We start from the raw sequence: 20,419 nt of genomic DNA on the forward strand, positions 1-20,419 counted from the left end.
AAGAGGGTAAGTAAGCATATAAAGAACCTTTAAAGTCGTATATTTTAATTTACTAGTGTATCTTACTTCCTCTCCAAGACATGACCTTACCAACTTTCATCAATTAATATACCTAATTACTTACATCTTTTAATTCATTTATAACTTATTCTATTAAAACATGTTTAATTTTTCAACAAATTTAAGTCCAGTTTAGTATCTATATTTTTGTTTCTAATTTTAAAAAAATTAACTTAAATATGCTTCTTCTACATATAAGTTTATATGTTTGCTCTCACCTTTCTACAAATATTTCAAAACCATGTGAAATTTAAAAAATTAAAACGACTAAGTAGTTTCAATAACTTGCTTTTATTTTTAGAAATTAACTAGAGTTTAAATGTTCTTTAAGTAGTACGTGAAAACCGTTATAGAAATAGTTAGAGAATACAAACATAACATTTCAAGAAATAGAAAACTAATAATAAAATTGTTACCAAAGAGGGTTTTAGTTATTGTACTTTTGAGTTTTGTACAATCCAGCCCTTAAATTTTAATGTGTACAAGATTAGTATTATTTGTTTAGTTCAATAATTCAAGAGCTAGAATCGAACTATCAATCTTTGTGTTTAGTAAATGGTATACTAAGTTGTAACAATTTAATCTTTGTATTTTAAAATCTGTTATAATTACATCCATATCATGAAAAAGTCCATTAAAATTAAATGTCAATTTTTATTATCTAACAATGGATTGTTTGTAGTTTATAAAAACTTTTCAACCAATAATTAGTTTGTCCAACTATACATATTACGTACATAAGAAATCTCATTAAAATCTTAATAATATATTTCACAATTGAAATCTATCCCTCAAAAAAAAAAAAAAAAAAAAGTATTGGGACCTAATTTAGTTACACATTAAAGTTATCCACAAATGAATTATTACAAAATTTAAAAGTATATTGAGGATCTCATAGGAGAAAGATGAAGACACTTCATATGGTATAAGAATGAAACTCCAATTTTTCTAATATAGTATGAGAAATCATGAAATCTAAACTGATTATTGTTATTAGAAAACGTGGGAATAAATTTGTTCCATCTCAAAATTAAGACAAGTATATAATATGAATTAGGATTCGACTAAAAATTGGTAAACTTAAAAGAGATACCGTCTTGAAGGATATGTTTGAATCATTAAATTTTAAAGCGTAGGGACTCAATTGAAATCATACCTCTGAGTGGGACCAACCCTTGGTTCATGAGTTTAGGATATTGTGAATAACCCAAGTAGCCACAAGCACTAGTCGTAAAGAACAATGCATAAGGAATGTTAAACTGATTGGCAGCTGAAACAGAGAAGAACATAGCAGCGTCGCTAACCACACAGCTAACAGGTGGAATGTCAATAGAAGTAGAAGCATTCAAAGTTTAGTTGAGAAATAAGGTCAGAAAATGGAGCTAAGCATTTCTTGTTGACGGATTCACAGAGTGCAGTGATATCTTGGGTGGAATTGGCCTCCGAATACGGAAGGCCGTCCGGGATAGTTTTGAATTGAAAATCTAGAAAGCCATGGAGAGAATTGGGGCCTCTCGATCGGAGAAGACGCCGATGATTGTACTCGGTGTTGACGAATGTTATGTGGAAACCTCTGTGGTGAAGAAGCTTTGCCAAATTCAACATAGGGGTGATATGGCCTTGAGCTGGATATGGAATACAAACAGCATGTGTTTATCATTTTTTGAGATAGAATAATAATCCATCTTTGAATCCTTTTCTTTCAAATGACAAATTGTTGGAATTGCAAAACACCATTGTTATAGTCTGCAGTAAAGATATTGGACTTTTCTCAATGAAAGAAGAAATATCCAAACGTAATTATTATTGATGTATAGTGAAGAGACTCTTGGAAAGGTATACCATTTACTAAACACAAAGATTGATAGTTCGATTCTAGCTCTTGGAATTATTGAACTAAACAAATAATACTAATCTTGTACACATTAAAATTTAAGGGCTGGATTGCTACAAAACTCAAAAGTACAATAACTAAAACCCTCTTTGGTAACAATTTTATTATTAGTTTTCTATTTCTTGAAATGTATGTTTGTATTCTCTAACTATTTCTATAACGGTTTTCACGTACTACTTAAAAGAACATTTAAACTCTTAGTTAATTTCTAAAAATAAAAGCAAGTTATTGGAAACTACTTAGGTCGTTTTAATTTTTAAAATTTCACATGGTTTTGGAAATATTTGTAGAAAGGTGAGAGCAAACATATAAACTTATATGTAGAAGAAGCATTATTTAAGTTTAATTTTTAAAAATTAGAAACAAAAAATATAGATACTAAACTGGACTTAAATTTGTTGAAAATTAAACATGTTTTAATTAGATAAGTTATAAATGAATTAAAAGATGTAAGTTAATTAGGTATATTAATTGATGAAAGTTGGTAAGGTCATGTCTTGGAGAGGAGTAAGATACACTAGTAAATTAAATATACGACTTTAAAGGTTCTTTTATGTGTTTAATTAAGGTGAGAGTTATAAATTTAGACTTGTCCATGATAATCCTATAAATAGAATTGATATTTTGTATTGAAATGGCAACCACGATGTGTAGAGAAGAGCACCCAAAGGGAGTTCAATTAAAAGTGTGAATCAAATTTGAAGAGTCTTTCAAATAAAAGTGATTTTGTTTCCTATCAAATATCTTTTGTTGGTTATTTATTTATGAGTTTCCACCACACCCATCAGAAAAAATTATCACAAGCCAAAGTTAAAGACCTTGTTACTTCTATGGGGATGGAAGACAAAAAAAATTATTAATTTAAAATTTTCAATTAATTTGGGGTTTAATCTTATTTATTGGTTCACAGATTCAAGCTATTTGACAGATGGATATCTAGAAAGAACTATAGAATGGATCGAGGGAATGAAGAATATACGTTTGAGGGATATTCCTACTTTTATTAGAACAACAGATCCAAATGATATCATGCTAAATTTTATTCTTCAGAAGATAAAACAATGTAGAGAAGCTTCTGCAATTATATTGAACACATTCGATACACTTGAAGAGCACGTATTAAAGGCTCTCTCTTCCATCAATTCTCTTATTTACACAATTGGTCCCCTTCACTTACTTGTCAAGCAAATTGAAGATGAGAAACAAAGAGCAATAGGGTCTAATCTTTGGGTGGAGGATTTTGAATGCATTGAATGGTTGAATTCAAAGGAACCAAATTCTGTGGTTTATGTAAACTTTGGTAGTATCACAGTTATGACATCACATCAATTAATTGAGTTTGCTTGGGGATTAGCAAATAGCAAGAAGCCATTTCTATGGATTACTAGGCCTGATTTAGTTGTGGGAGATTCAGCCATTTTGCCACATGAATTTGTAACACAAACCAAAGATAGAAGCTTGATAGCAAGTTGGTGTTGTCAAGAACAAGTGTTGAACCATTCTTCAATTGGAGGGTTTTTAACACATAGTGGATGGAATTCAACACTTGAAAGTATATGTGCTGGAGTTCCAATGATTTCATGGCCTTTCTTTGCTGAACAACAAACAAACTGTCATTATTGTTGCAGTGAATGGGGGATTGGAATGGAAATTGATAACAATGTGAAAAGAAATGAAGTTGAGAAGCTTGTGAGAGAGTTAATGGATGGAGAAAAGGGTAAGCAAATGAAGGAGAATGTTATGAATTTGAAGAGTAAAGCTGAAGAAGCATATGAAGTTGGTGGTTTTGCTTGGAAACAACTGGATAAATTGATTAAGGAAGTTCTTCTATCAAAAGTGATGTGATTTCATTGTACCATTCTAAATTAATAAATGGGTTCTAGGTTGTTTCCTTGTAACTTGCTGTATTTACATAAATATATAGATACTTTAGTTAAATGGTTTATATTTCAAGACTTTATGAATGTATCAGAACTTTTCATGATCTATATTATTAAGGAACCTCTGTAGTACCTTGGGACAAACCACATATCATTAGATCTCTGTATTTTAATATCATATCTGGTTATCTTGTTATATCTTCTATACTTATTGTATTATTTTATGTGCACCCTATTATAAATTGGTCACAATGTGTCACAGAATTTTTATTGAGCAATTGAGAGATTAAACTCAAATACCTTAGATTTATTTTGGTATTAAAGTGTCAAATCCTAGTAGCGCAATGGAATCTACTGTCAAATTTTCCTCCTTATCTTTAGAGATGCTTGCTAACAACAACATTTTCTGTTAATTTTAAACTTAAACTTGGATTCAATACTTCACTTACACATTTTGACAATTATACAATTATTAGAATACCATGTTTAGTTACATTTTGCAACAAACTAATGAGTAGGGATGGTAGCTTCGTATCATTTGAATCTTATTGAAACTCAGAAGCAACTTGGTGGAGAAAATAAAAAGTAAAGAATGAGCTAGAAAGCTAATGAGTGGTAGTTTATAGGAAAATAGGTTTTATATAACCATTTCATATCATAAGTCATAATCTATAAATATGTAAACGTTTCGTATGATAATAATATTTGAATAGAAGATCATCAATCCGTATAAATCTAAATTCTAGAAAAACAAATTTATAAACAATATCTCGAGTTGATAAATCATTCAAATCAGTAACATTCCAAACACTAGCTCAGTAAACCATATAAAGCATAAATACATATAAATCTCAGGTTACAGGTATAATCCTCACCAAACCTTTACTTGAAGAACCCGTCGGTGTAGAGATTCCTAATACACATAGCATAAACATCACTCCTGATGTATACAGAGCTGCCCCTAAAAGAACTAAGCACCCTAACACATGACCCAAAGCCTATGTGTGTAGTACGGTAGGTCCCAAAGACCTACATCATATCTTCTTACCATAGGCGCAGGTTCCTCTAAATCCCGTTATTCTGGCCCCTTTTAGACCCAAAAATCTCTTCCTGACTTGGATGATGCTACTGAAACGCATAAAATTTATGAGTCCGATTTATAAATTTATGAGGCTGTGTTTTATATTCAAGACTTGAAAGTATCCAATTCATAAGTGACTTAACACCAACAATCTAAAAATATAAAAGTGTTGACTAGTCAATCTTTGAATTTTTTCTAAGTTCTTTAAAATATTTGCAAATATAGAAGTGTTGGCTAGTCAACCTTTGAATTTTTTCTAATTTCCAATTTTACCATCCCCTATTGCACACCTTATTCTTCCTTTCATTTTTATTTCTTTTTTATTTTTTTTGCTTTTTGCTTCCTTTGTTTTTTTTTTATTTTTTATTTTCTTTCATTTCTTTGTTTTTTGATTATTACCTTTCTTTTTTATTTTTTTCTTTTATTTTCTTTCTTTGGTTTTTTCTTGCAATTTTCGCTACTTCCCTTTGTTTTTTATTTTTTAAAATTTTTTCCTCTCCTTCTTTTCCTTGTTTTTTTCTTTTTTCTTTTTATTTCTTTTCTTCCTTGGTTTTTGATCTTCCCTTTTTTTTTTCTATTTTCTTTTCTTTCTCTAATTTTGGCTTCTTCACTTTGGTTTTTTATTTTTATTTTCCTTTTTATCTTCGATTTTTACTTCTGTCCTTTTCTTATTTTTATTTTTTTCCTTTCTCCAGTTTTTACTTATTCTCTTTCTTTCTTCTTCTTCTTCTTTTTTTTTTTTTTTTTTTTTATTTTCTTTCCTTTATCCAATTTTTTCTTCTTCATTTTTTCCCCATAAGATTTATGGGGCTGAGTTTTATACTCAAGACTTGAAAGTATCCAATTCATAAGTACAATTCATAAGTGATTCAACACCAACAATTCAATCATTAAATTTGATTATTATAACGAAACAGAGATATAAATAACAACTGAAAACAGATTTGAAAGAAACTACCATTTTTAGTCAACAAATTTGCTCCAATTTTAGAAACATTTCTTAAAAGTTTGAAATGAGAAATTAGAATAGTTATTAAACAAGTTTATTTATCAAAAAATTGAGAAATGTGAACGATATCAAACAGACCAATAGTTTTTTTTTTTTTCTTTTTATAAGACTTTAAAAGTATGATGTCTATCAGAAATAAACTTGAAAAAATGGCATAGATGGCCCAAATGAAGGGCACAAATTGAAATATTTGTGTGTTTGTGTACCATAATATTTGTTATTGATAATAAGTATTATTATTGATATTAGTGATAGAACTTAGATAGATATCGATCATATTCACATATTAGTGATATCCAATTTAGGTAATATCAGTGATAGAAGTCTATCATTGATAAAAGTCTATTATTGATAATCATGATAAAAGTTTCTCAATAATAGTCATTGATAACTTTGAGTGTTAATCTTTCAAAATCGATAGTCACTAATGAAAGTCTATTAGTGATATCTACTAATAATTTCTATTATTGATAGCTTAAACTTTGATGAGTTTTTTTCACAATTAATATCCAATTAGTGAATTTAATTAATAAAGTTCACTCTCGAACTAAAGTGTAAGTGGAATGTCTAGAAGTTATCACTAATAGTATGTTATTAGTGATAGAAGCTATCGACAATACTGATAACATGTTATTTGATGGCAAAAAGAAATGACAAAAGTTATAGATAACATGTTATCAATTATAGAAGCTATCACTGATAACTACGATAAAAGTGATATAAGTGATATCAGTGATATCAGTTATATAACTTAGGTGTCAATATGTCGATGATATTAATTATATAAAAGTCAATTCTATTTGATGAAAGTCTATCATTGATAGTCATTGCTAAAAGTTATCGGTGATGACCACTGATTGAAAGCTATCAATGATAGTCATAGCTATTAGTGATATCCGTATATCAATTATATAACTTAGGTATATATCAATAAAATAAATGATATTGATGATATTGATGACGTGATTTTGGCAAATATCTGAGATAGTCACTTATTGACCTCTTATTGATAAACTTCTATCATTTATAGTTTTAAATGTTAATCTTTGAAAGATGATAGTTTCCTTTCAAAAGTTGATAACTACTTATAAGAGTCTATCATTGATACCCACTTCTTGTCTTATGTTTTAATATTTCAAGTTTGATTCCAATTGATCATAGTATATCAATGATAGCCATTGAAAACTGATAGTAAATTAAAAGATGATATTTCAAGTGTTACTATTTTAATGTTGTATTAATATTTCTCAAATTGAAAGCGATTTCTGATAACAACTAATAATATTGATCAGTGACTGTGACTGATAGCTATCAATTTTTACCATTAATAGCTACTATCAATGATCGTTTTCAGTTTGAGAAAATCAGAAGAAGAAACATGAAATAATTATGGGCTGTGTGTGGGCTTTTTAATAATTTATCTATATAGCTATCACTGAATACTACTATCAGTGATACCAGATGCTAATTTTGTGTCATATCCCTAATATGTTTATCCATGTTCTGCATTTTTTATTATTTAAGGTATGATTATTATTTGTGTAACTAGTTCAATTTTATGTGCGATATATTCTTCCACTCTTTCTTCTCTGTCACTTCTCAATCAATTTTTAAACAAAACTAATTAGTTAAACTACTATTTTTTTTCATTATTTCACGTTTAGATTCACCATCGGAAGATTGGTGGGAGGTGGGAGGGAAGAGCAAAATTTGAATTAAAAATAAACAAAATTTAACTTGTTAGGTTTGCAGTAACTTCAAAAATTTTGTTATATTCGTAAATAATTACCCTGATTTTGCCATTTGTGAACAAAGTGGTTTGAATAATTGAGGAAAAATACATTCAATTATCAATTATTTCTCTGTTTTTTCTCGGAATCAAAGTTCTCCATGGCATTATTCATGCCGCTCAAGTTCATGCATCCAATTATAATATAAATAAAATGGTCTTAGTTGAGTATCGTCCTTAGAGAATAGATTTAATAATCTTTTAGCAATTCAGACATCTTTTAAATTTTATTTATTAGACCGATTTTGAAACAAATAAAATAAAATAATTCTAACAAAGTAAATAGAGGAATCAAGTATAGAGATTTTCAATGCAAAGAGACATCCTTTGGAATAGATTTCATCAATGGATTTACTAAACTCAATTGCTTTAACTCTTGAACAAATTAATATAACTCATAGATCTAGAAATCTTTTAATCAAATTGCTCCTCTCGAAGTCCATCTTTTCTTTCACTAACTACTAATTACCTAATCTTATAAAACAATAACTAAGTAGAACATTAAGGCTCTTTATCATCAATCTTTATTGTTCTTTGATTACATTAGTATGGTAAAATGATAGTCTAGTATGCATGATTTAAGCTAAAATCTTCTTGTAAAAGAAAGATTTTAAATCATGAAATCATTTAAATGTTGATCAAGCATCCCAAAGCAATGAGAATGGTCATTCTAGAGAGTATATTTATGACATTCCATTTTTTTTATGTGATTTTAATTCAACTATCTTGCAATATTGAGGGTTATTTAAATTTAACTATCTTGTAATAAACGAAACATATTCTATTTTGGGACACATGTTATTTTGGTCATCTTATTTTCGTTGAACATATGTTTGTTTGTTTTGGAATTATGATTAAGACTTGCACTATTTAATTGCATGGATGTGTTTGTACAAAGTTGTCGTATATTCAGGTTTAAGCAGGTTCACTTAAATTAGGCAGTAAGTGTCGGTACCTAGGTCGATAACTGCTGCAGCACTTCTTTTCCGGGTTAGTCTGTACCGTACTTACACTGGCCGCCAACCTTTGGGAGATTTGGTTGAACACCCTGTCCTCCAACTAAGGATTTACTCTGACCGGAGGAGTGCTCGACCCTTCTCGATCACTTATACTCGACACTCACCTCCTTCCTCGCTCACTTATACTCGATGCTCGTCTGGCGCTTACTCGATGTTCAAGCATCCTTCAGTATGATCAACACTTAGCCAAAATTTTCCTTGTGAAGCGAGGATGATGTGAACGAGAGCTAAGCTTCCTTACTTAACCATTTTCTCCAGATTCAAACTCATCTTTTACTTCAAGATGTACAAATCCAATCTAACTTAGATACTTAACCCAACATTTTGCTTAACTTAACAGAAATATAGTTAAAAAGGAAAACGTAAGGTGCAGGTCTTACAAGAATCATCTAATCTTCATCTTCACATTTGAGTCCCCACAAAGTCTACCACAATATAACCAACTTGGATATCTTAAACAATTCAAAGAAGATGTTCTTCATTTATCTTCATACTTCTCCCTCTAATCTTCTTCTTCCCTGATCAATAGGACTCACTTTTCTATTGCATTTTATTGACTATTGTAGTTCAACATTTTAAATGTTGCTTTTTATGTATTGTATTTTAATATTTATATTGTATTTTGTACTATTGTCATTAACTTGTATGCTTAATTTATCTATATCCTAGATTTTTTTTTAGAACAAGAAAGTGTATATTTAACGTATCAGTATCTCATTTTTTAAAAAATTGGTGTATAGTTGTATTCTATCGTATAGATATCTCGTATCTATATTTGTATCTGTGCTTCATAGGTGATAGTCAATGGACATTACATATTGCTCAAAATCTAATTTTTTATAAACACACAAAACGTATCAAGGTGGATTATCATTATGTTTACAACCCCATTCAGGAATGAACAACTTATACAACTTGCAGATATTTCTACACGCCATATTTCTACCAATGAACAACTTGCATATATTTTTTATAGGAAGTATAAACATGCAACGAAAGTAATCAGAATCAATAAGCACTTTCATTACATTTAATTTGAATTCTAAATACATATAAAACATATTTTTTAGAAGAAGGTTTCATGAAAAACATACCTTTGAGGATTTCCTTCAAATCCAAGTAGCTCTTCACGAAATCTAAGCTTCAAAACTTCAGTAAACCACCAAGAGATCTTCTCTACTATTCTAAGCCTTCAATTTGAGTGGTGGAACTCAAGATTGAAGTGAATTGTGAAGGAAAATGGTATGGGTTTGAGAGAAGAAGAAGAATTCTATAGAAATTCTCAATTTCCAGCAGTTTCTCACTCATGTTCAGCCACTTCTCTCTCCAGTCTAAGAAAATTTCAGACTTTTATGTAACATTTACATGCAAGCAATAAAGAAATTTAGTCATTGCCACATCAATTTGACTAACAAGTGGGCTAGGTGTAATAAGAATGTTGAAACACATTGAATTTTCCAAAATTAGAAAATTTCACTATGTGTTTATTATTATTATTATTGTTTTTGTTGTTGTTGTTGTTAATTTTCAATTTCAATTTTCAAAATCAATTTTATTTTTTAATTAATTCAAAATTAATTAAATTCAAATAATTCAAAATTCAACTGAATTTGGATTTAATTTTTATTTTTAATAATAAATAAATTAAATAACTCCTCATGTTGAGAATTGTTGAGAGTTAGTGGGAAACTTAACTAGATGTTAAATGAAGAAAGAGATTTTTTTTCTTTTGAATCTTCTTCTTCCTCTCTAGTCTTAACTCTATCATTCTCTCAAAAAATTCTATCATTCCCTCATACTTCTAAAAGGACACCCACAAGCCACTATTCTACCGGAGAATAGTAGAGATACATTGGTGATAGTGTTCGAAACTGTTGGAAATGTCTTAGAACTCACAGTTCGTGTTAAACATTTTATTTATCAATAATAATGACTTGTTGACTTTGCATCTTATTATGGAAATCTAAAAAATGTATCCTTGGCTACAGTTTAAATATTGTAACTTTATGTAGTGACATAAAAAGGATCAAGTTGACAGTATATAGCCTAAATAATCTAATAAGTATATGGATGAAATTGGATATCTCATCCTGGTAACACTATTGGATGCGGCCCACTCTGTAGTTGTTACAAGAAGTTGTAAAGTGCTACAAACGATGTGATCTGCAAATCGTTCATGTTGAGACATGTGAGTGGGTGCATCCTATGCAATGAGTTTGCATATAAACTAGACCACGAAAATAGTCACTTTTCTTTATAACGACCGTTTACTGTTAAAACTGACTATTTCAGTTATCAAATAACCTAGGTTAACTCGATCTTAATCTAGAGCTAGCTATGAACTCCTGTTTGTTCGGAATTATCCTTTGATCTTCAAACAGTGAGAATAGTCCAACATCATTGCTCAATAAGCTTCCCATTTTGGGGGATAAGACTGGATGAATAGCTGGGGACATAGCCTTGCAAGATGGAATTTACTCCTACCCGATTTAGGGTTAGCAAATAGGTTGTTCTCTTAAGTACTGATTCCAGGTCATGAACAATCGGGGCCTCGCCTTTTCATGATAAAGAAAGGATTTGATTCATAGAGATTATGAATCAGAATTGTTCATTAGAGGGTCAGTAGGAACTTAAGGAACAACATACATTTACAAGGGTAAAACGGTAATTTTGACCTAGCTGTGATTACGAACAACCTATGAAGGATCAACTTACTGATTATAGTTATAAAGTGTACATAATATATCTACAGTGAGGGGAGTTTAACTATGGGCTATAGTGGAGTATCCCATTAGTTAACGAATGAGTGTTAGATTGGATTAATGAGTCTAGTCGATTAATCTTGAATCGTTGAAGCCAATGATCTGTACGTCCGCGAGGTCCCCTACTAACTCGTAAATGGTTATATCCACATGACTTATTTCTTGGTCCTGATCTTATGCAAACTCATTGCATAGGACGCCCCCACTCCTCATGTTATAACATGTACCAATTAGGATCACATCGTATGTAGCACTTTACAACTCTTTGTAACAACTACATAGTAGGCTGTATCCAACGGTGTTACCAGAATAAGGTACCCAACCTCATTCATGTACCACAGAACTTTTTGACTATTTACTCGATCCAGATCCACTCTTATGTCTCCACATAAAGTTCAAGTACTCATACAATAATCATAGGTCTTAGTTTATTGGATTTAGACTTTCATACAATTTATGAGATCAATAACAAGTATATTGATAATAGAAAATGTCTTATCATTTTACAAACTGCGAGTTTTAGAACATAAAACCCAACATAGTGTCCTCCAGTTCCCAGTTCAATGGCCACCTGAAATGTTCGAGACGTCTATGATAGGTGGGTGAGGGCGAACGAGAAATCCCAGGCCTATATCTTTACGAGTATATTCGATGTACTCCATAAGAAGCATGAGGTCATGCCCACAGCCTGTGAGATTATGGCATCATTACAGGAGATGTTCGGGCAACTGTCATCTTCTGTTAGACATGAAACCATCAAATATGTTGATGTAACACGCATGAAAGATGGAACCAACGTAAGAGAACACGTTCTCGACATGATGGTTCATTTTAACATTGCGGACGCTCATGGGGCAATGATAGACGAGACAAGTCAAGTGAGCATGATACTGAAATCTCTTCCGAGAGATATTTGCTGTTCAAGACAAATGCTTTCATGAACAAAATCACTTATAACTTAAACGACGCTGTTGAATGATTTGCAAACTTATCAATCAATGATGAAACTTGAGGAAAAAGAAATAAATGTTATTTTGAAATCGAAAAAGTTTTATAAGGGGTCCACGTCATGTACGAAAACCACTGATGATAAGAAAGTCGATCCTTCTTCTTCTAAGGATGAAATCGTACAAATGAAGAAGAAAGAAAAAGGGAAAAAGAAAGTCATTGCAAATAAAAACAAAAATAGAACTCCCAAAGGAAAATGTTTCCATTGTGGAGAAGTTGGGCATTGGAAATGAAATTGCCCAAAATATCTCGCTGATAAAAAAGCAGAAAAGGCTAATCATGTTTGTACTTTTCTACAGGAAACTAGTTGTGGAAACATGTATAGTGGAAAATTCTCACCTTAACTAGATATTGGATTCAGACGCCGCTAATCATGTTTGTACTTTTCTATAGGAAACTAGTTGTTGGAAAAAAAAACTTTCTGATTATGAGATGACTTTCAAGGTAGGAACAAGTGAAGTCATTTCAGCTGAAGCAATGGGAGATGTGAAGTTATTTTTTGGAGATTCTTTTATCTTGCTTAAGAAAGTTTTCTATGTACCAAAGATGAAAAGAAATCTAATCTCCATTTCCTGTCTATTGAAAAATATGTACAATGTATCTTTTGAATGTAATGAAGTGTTTGTTTATTCAAGAGATGTACATATCTGTTATGCAAGACTTGATAGCAACTTATACATATTAAAACCAACCGAAGCAAAAACCATTTTAAATATAGAGATATTTAAAACGACCGAGACTCATAATAAAAAGTGAAAAATTTATCCTAACGCCTATCTTTGACACCTCAGACTTGGTGACATTGATCTAAAGGATTGAGAGATTGGTACAAAACGGTCATCTAAATCAGTTAGAAGCAGTTCCTTACCATCATGTGAATATTGTCTTGAGGGAAAAATGACAAAAATATCTTTTTCTGACAAAGGTCTTCGTGCCAAAGAACCTCTCAAACTTATACATTCAGAGAATTTAAGGCTGAGATTACTCTCGATATCGCTACATTTACTTAATCAGTCACAAGTCTAAAACTCTTGAAAAGTTCAAAGAATTTAAGGCTGAGATTGAAATTTTGTTAAGTACAAGAATTAAAACACTTTGATCTGATCGAGGTGGTGAGTTTATGGATTTAAAATTCCAGAACTATCTAGTAGATCATGAAATTCAATCCCAACTAACAGCACCTGGAACACCATAACAAAACGGTGTTGCAAAAAGGAGAAATCGAACCTTGTTGGACATGGTTTGGTCTATGATGAGTTATGCTCAGTTACCTCAATCCTTTTGGGGGTATGTAGTACAGACTGCAATATTTATTCTGAATGTTGTTCCATCCAAAAGTGTTTCAGAAACACCATATGAATTATGGAAAGGATGCAAAACGAGTTTACGCCATTACCGTATCTGGGATTGTCCATCACATGTGTTGGTATAGAATCCTAAGAAATTGGAAACACGTTCAAAATTACGCCTATTTGTAGGATACCCCAAAGAAACGAAAGGAGGATTGTCTTATGATCCCCAAGAAGATAGAGTATTTGTATCGACAAATGCTACGTTTTTGGAAGAGGATCATATTAAAAATAATCTCCCTCACAGTAAACTAATATTGCAAGAACTGACAAAAGATACTACAGAAAGATAAACAAGAGTTGTTGATCAAGTTGGTCCATTAACAACAGTTGTTGTCCCGTCACGTCCATCCCAAGAGTTGGGGATGCCTCGTCATAGTGGGAGGATTATTCAACAACCTAAACGCTCCATGAGTTTAACAGAAACTCAAAACATCATACAAGCCGATGGTTTAGAGGATCCATTAACCTATAAAAAGGTAATAGAAGATGTCAATAGGAAACAATGGATAAAAGCCATGGACGATGAAATGGAGTTTATGTACTTCAACTCTACTTGGGAACTTGTAGATCAATCACATGAGGTAATACCTATACGTTGTAAATGGATCTACAAGAGAAAACGAGACCAAACTGGCAAAGTAAAGACATATAAAGGTAGACTCGTGGCAAAAAGTTTTACCCAAAGAGAAAAAGTTGATTATGAAGAAATTTTTTCTCCTATTGCCATAATCAAATCAATAAGAATACTTCTTGCCATTGCCACATATTATGACTATGAGATATGGAAAATGGATGTCAAGAAAACTTTTCTGCATGGCTATCTTAATGAAGGTATTTTTATGTCTCAATAAGAAGGGTTCATAAAAAAAGGACAGGAACATAAAATCCGTAAGCTTAATCGATCCATTTATGGATTGAAAAAAACATCCAGATCCTGGAATATAAGATTTGACACTGCGATCAAATCTTATGCTTTGAACAGAACGTTGACGAACCTTGTGTATACAAAAAGATAGTCAACAAAACTATAGTGTTCTTAGTTCTATATGTTGATGATATATTGCTCATTGGCAATGAGACAAGTTTTCTTGCTGACGTAAAGATATGGTTAGCAACACAGTTCCAAATGAAATATTTGAGTGATGCTCAGTATGTTCTAGGAATTCTGATCTTTTGGAATTGAAAGAATAGAACATTGACACTATCTCAGGCATCTTATATTGACAAGATACTGTCAAGGTATAATATGCAAAATTCCAAGAAAGGTTTATTACCGTTTAGGCATGGGATTCATTTTTCAAAGGAACAATGTCCTAAGAAACTTGAAGAAGTTGAGGAGATGAACAGAATTCCATATGCATCTGTAGTTGGGAGTTTAATGTACACAATGTTGTGTATATGCCCTGACATATGTTTTGCAGTTGAAATTGTCAGCAGGTTCTAATCCAATCCAGGACACAGTCATTGGACCCAATCAAAAAATATCCTCAAGTATCTAAGGAGAACGAAGAACTATATGCTTATGTATGTACCTAAGGATTTGATCCTTACAGGATACACTGATTCGGATTTTCAGACTGGCGTAGATTCCAAAAAATCTACCTCAGGATCAGTTTTCATTCTTAACGGAGGAGCTATAGTTTGGAGAAGAATCACTCTTACCTCGGGACAGTTGTGTTGCTGACTCCACAATAGAAGCGAAATACGTGGTTGCATGTGAAGCTGCTAAAGAAGTAGTATGGCTACGCACATTTTTGGCTAATTTGGAAGTCGTTCCAAATATGAACCTGTCTATCACACTGTATTATGACAATAGTGTGCAATTGGCGACTTAAAGGAACCCAGAAGTCACAAAAGTGGAAAACACATTGATAGAAAGTACTATCTTATACAGGAGATAGTACACAAAAGAGATTTGATCGTCACAAAGATTGCCTCTAAAGACAACCTTGCTAATCCATTCACAAAGGCCCTCTCGGCTAAAGTTTTCGAGGGCCATCTAGTTGGACTAGGACTCTGAGTAGTGTAATTTAGGGCAAGTGGGAGAATGTCTATTGTATTATAGATGCCCTAGTTTATTGTATTTTTCTCATTATATTTTCTCAACATTATATTGTATATATTTGTTCTCACTGGAGTTTTAGTTTAAGTGGGAGATTGTCGGGAATATCCTAGAACTCGAAATTCGTGTTAAACATTCTATTTATCAATAATAATGACTTGTTGATTCTGCATTTTATTATGGAAATCCAATAAATGTATCCTTGGCTGTAGTCTAAATACTGTAACTTTATGTAGTGACATGAACAGGATTAAGTTGACAGTATATAGCCTAAATAGTCTAATAAGTATATGGATGAAATTGGGTATCTCATACTGGTAATACTATTGGATGCGGCCCACTCTATAGTTGTTACAAGAAGTTGTAAAATGGTACAAGCGATGTGATCCACAAATCGTTCATGTTGAGACATGTGAGTGGGGGCATCCTATGCAATGACTTTGCATATAGACTGAACCATGAAAATAGTCACTTTTCTTTATAACAACCGTTTACTGTTAAAACTGACTATTTCATTTATCAAATAACCTAGGTTAACTCGATCTTAATCCTGAGCTAGTTATGAACTCCTGTTTGTTCGAGATTATCCTTTGATCTACAAACGGTGAGAGTAGTTCAACAACACTGTTTAATAAACTTTCCATTTTGGGGATAAGACCGGATGAATAGCTGGGGACATAGCCTTGCAAGATGGAATTCACTCCTACCCGATTTCGGGTTAGCAGATAGGTTGTTCTCTTAAGTACCGATTCCAAGTCTTGAACAATCGGGGGCCTACCTTTTCATAATAGAGAAAATATTGATTCATAGAGATTATGAATCAGAATTGTTCATTAGAGGGTCAGTAGGAACTTAAGGAAGAAGATGTATTCACAGGGGTAAAAATGTAATTTTGACCTAGCTTGATTACGAACAAGTTGTGAAAGATCGACTTACTAATTATGGTTATAAAGTGGATATAATATATCTACAGTGAGGGGAGTTCAACTATGGGCTAGAGTGGATCCCATTAGTTAACAAATGGGGATTAGATCGGACTAATGAGTTTAGCCGATTAATCTCAAATCATTGGAAACGATGATCTGTAGGTCCGTGAGGTCCCCCTACTAATTCGTAAATGGTTAAGCTTTAGAGTAGCTTGAGAAATTAATTTGAAACGTTCAAATTAAACGGAATATGAGAATATATATTTAAATATGATTTAAATATATGAAGATGATTATTGTGTAAAAAATTAATTTAATATTTGGTATTAAATTAATTAATATATTATATTAATTTATGAAATTAATCTTAGAAACTGATTTTTCAGTTATTAAAATAAAAATTGAATTTTGAAATCAAATTTTGGATTTAAAGAAAAATTTGAAAAATCATTTTGCACGGACAAAATGGAATATCTTGATTTTCCAATATCACCTTCTTCATGCTCACACAAAGCCTACTTCCTCCTCTTCATTAAAGCTCCAAGCATGAGCTGCAAGTCATGCATACCTCTTCTTTGCATGTTCATCTGCAATAAATAAAGAAGATTGGAGTGAATTGAAGGTATGCATAATACGGAAATTTTGAGAAAAAATTTCAATGAGAAGAAAGAGTTCTTCGAAGTGGCTGTTGTGAGTATTTCTCTGCTCTTCGTTGTTTCTAGCTGTTCTTGAGTCCCACAACCCACTCTAAAGCTCCATGAGGATAATGGAGAAGATCTTGAGGTGGTTCACGATAATATTTGGTGAAGACTACTGCTAATTATTCAAGTTCTTGAAGAGTTCTTCAGAGGAATGATATAAAACCCTCTTATTTAGATGAGCATACTTTATTTCTGACAAAATTAGTGAATTTTAATGCTTATGGATCCTTGATACTTTCACTGCATATTTTCTTACTCTAACAGAAACATCTTTACGAGAGAATCGCTTAAAGAATGGTCTTCAAAAGTTAGTATTTCTACATTTTTTAAAAATTAAATTACAACATGTTTATTTATTTTTTGTTGTTTTCTTCAACAAATATTGAAGCACGAGCGTTCACACACTTTTGCACGAGATTCAATCCCTTCACAAATAAATTTAAATTAATTATCTTCTCCAAATTAAATATATTTTAGCTCAAAATTCTAAAATTAAAAGTAAAGAAAACCCAATATTTTAAAAACAATAAATTCAAATTTACCTAAAACTCGAGATGTTACCGTGGTCATGAATGGATTACATATGACCTCGAACCTCTTTAATCACAATTCTTTTAAACAAACCTCTTGTTCACACGAGGTTTCTAGAGAAACGTGTTTCGTGGGGTTAAAATTGTGTTTATGTAGACTTGATGTAGATATAGTTCGAGTTCTAGTACTTAATTCTCTGATTTACGGAGAACTTGTGTTTTTTAGGACTTAAGCATCGAGCAGTTGTTCGATCTTTAAGAGTTAAGGATTCTGACTATCGAAAATTCTCTCTATGTTCTCTAAAGTCTAAAATTTCCGACTCTCTCATGTCTAAAATTGTTAACCCTTTCAAATGAAGGGAACTTTTATGTTTATAGAGTTCTCTGGTGGGCTTTGTGGGTTTGAGTTTGGTTGGTCCATGAATTTGGCTCTTGGGATCGATTAATTAGATATGGGCTTTATTTGATATTTGCGTAAAATTAAGCTTATTTTTGGGTTCAATTGGATTTTAACCCAAGTAATAATATCAACCAAATTATTTGATTCAATCCAACATTCATGATGAAAACAGATGGAGGTCATCGAGATTTACCAATCTTATGTTGATTTTAATCTTCATTTTAATTTATGACATATGTCAACTTTAATTAGTCCCAAATTAGATGATATATAATTTGGTCATTAATTTGGTGAATGATGTAAAAATTTGTGATTGGTCCAAAAATCAAATTATCATATGGATTATGCTCTAAAACTAAAATCATGAGTGAACAATGAAAACAATGAAAACAATGTGGATGAAAAATTGTGATTGGTCCCTCAGATCCTCCTTGCTAGCTGATCAAGCCAAGATTACAAGCTTCTCCAATATTAAAATCATGAGTGAACAATGAAAACAATGTGGATGAAATTGTAAAATATAAAAGAAGAACCATAGTAAAAGATTAAACGAATGAAGAAAAAATGGATTTGTGAAGATTTTGAAGATTTTGAAGGGAGAAGAGAGAGACGTGCAAGGATGACTTTGAAGCCCTAGCTAGCAGAAAAGAGGAAGAAATAAGGATGAAAAAGAATTTATTTTTAATAATTTTGAATTATTATTAAAAACTAATAATAATCTATATACAATGGTAATTTTGAAACTATAGATCTTTTATTTTTTGATCAATTGAAAATACAGATCCCTTTAACTCCAAAATATATATTATATATATGTATATATTCAAATTTTCAAAATATTTGATAAAAGATAATATTTATTTAAGATTTTTGTGGCCATTGATAAGATATATGTTTAACAACACAACCAAAATAGATATTACTTCAAAGGTTAATGAATTATCTTCCATGGAGGATAACATATTTTCAAGGGTTTTTAAAACTCCTTTGATAAAGAATAATATATTTTTTAAAGGTTCTCTATGTTGTTTGATGAATATAATTTGTTTTTCAAATATTTTCAATAACCTAGATAATGAGTAGATAATTTTTGAAGGTTTTTTAAGCTTATTTGATAAAAAAAAATATATTTTTCAAAGGTTTTTACTATTTTTTTATAAATATAATATATTTTCCAATAGGTTTCAATAACTTTGATAAAGAGTAATAATTTTCAAAGGTTTTTTAAACTCCTTTGATAAATATAATATGTTTTTCAAAGGTTTTCAATAATTTTGGATAAAGAGTAGATAATTTTGAAAGGTTTCTAACTCCTTTGATAAATTAATATCTTTTTCAAAGGTTTTCAATAACCTTCCATAAATAGTAGATAATTTTCAGAGATTTTTTAAACTCCTTTGATAAATATAATGTATTTTTTAAAGATTTTCAATAAGCTAAAGAGTACAATTTTTAAAGGTTTTCAATGACTTTCGATAAAGAGTAGAAAATTTTCAAAAGTTTTTTAATGTCCTTTGATAAATATAACATCTTTTTTAAGGAGTTTTCAATAACCTTCGATAAATAGTAAGTATTTTTTCAAAGGATTTTGAATCCCTCTAATTAATGTAACATTTTTCAAATTCCTGCATGGTGGTCTCGAAGTGGAGGTTTATATGGAGCAACCTCCAAGGTAAGGTTTTTTATTACCTTCGATTACAGATGGTCGAAATAGGCCAACTTTTTAACTTTTTTGTAGTGAAGTATCCTACACAAAGAGTTTGTATAAGACCAGATCGCGAAATAATTAATGTTTCACTATAACACCATTGATTAAAAATATTAATATTTCATAGGATGACCGTAGGTAAGTCATTTTCAATCTTGAATGAGTCATGGACTCCTACCTATAAGGGACTGTTCTTTGATTTGTATGGATAAAAGTGACTCAAGTTGCTAACTCAATA

The 20,419-nt window shown here is 31.1% G+C and overlaps 1 protein-coding gene across 1 annotated transcript; it reads left to right on the top strand.

Moving 5' to 3' along the window:
* Positions 1–1,968: 1,968 nt before the first annotated feature.
* On the top strand, positions 1,969–3,983 carry LOC120078186 (7-deoxyloganetin glucosyltransferase-like). The gene has a single exon (XM_039032412.1). The coding sequence runs from the start codon at positions 2,921–2,923 to the stop codon at positions 3,797–3,799; it is 879 nt and encodes a 292-aa protein (XP_038888340.1). The 5' UTR covers positions 1,969–2,920; the 3' UTR covers positions 3,800–3,983.
* Positions 3,984–20,419: the final 16,436 nt, after the last annotated feature.

Source organism: Benincasa hispida, chromosome 5 (genome assembly GCF_009727055.1).
Source record: "Benincasa hispida cultivar B227 chromosome 5, ASM972705v1, whole genome shotgun sequence".
Lineage (NCBI taxonomy): Eukaryota > Viridiplantae > Streptophyta > Magnoliopsida > Cucurbitales > Cucurbitaceae > Benincasa > Benincasa hispida.

Bases quoted from the DNA above. Each gene is read 5' to 3' on its own strand.
- LOC120078186 (XM_039032412.1), top strand. From the start codon at position 2,921: ATGAAGAATATACGTTTGAGGGATATTCCTACTTTTATTAGAACAACA.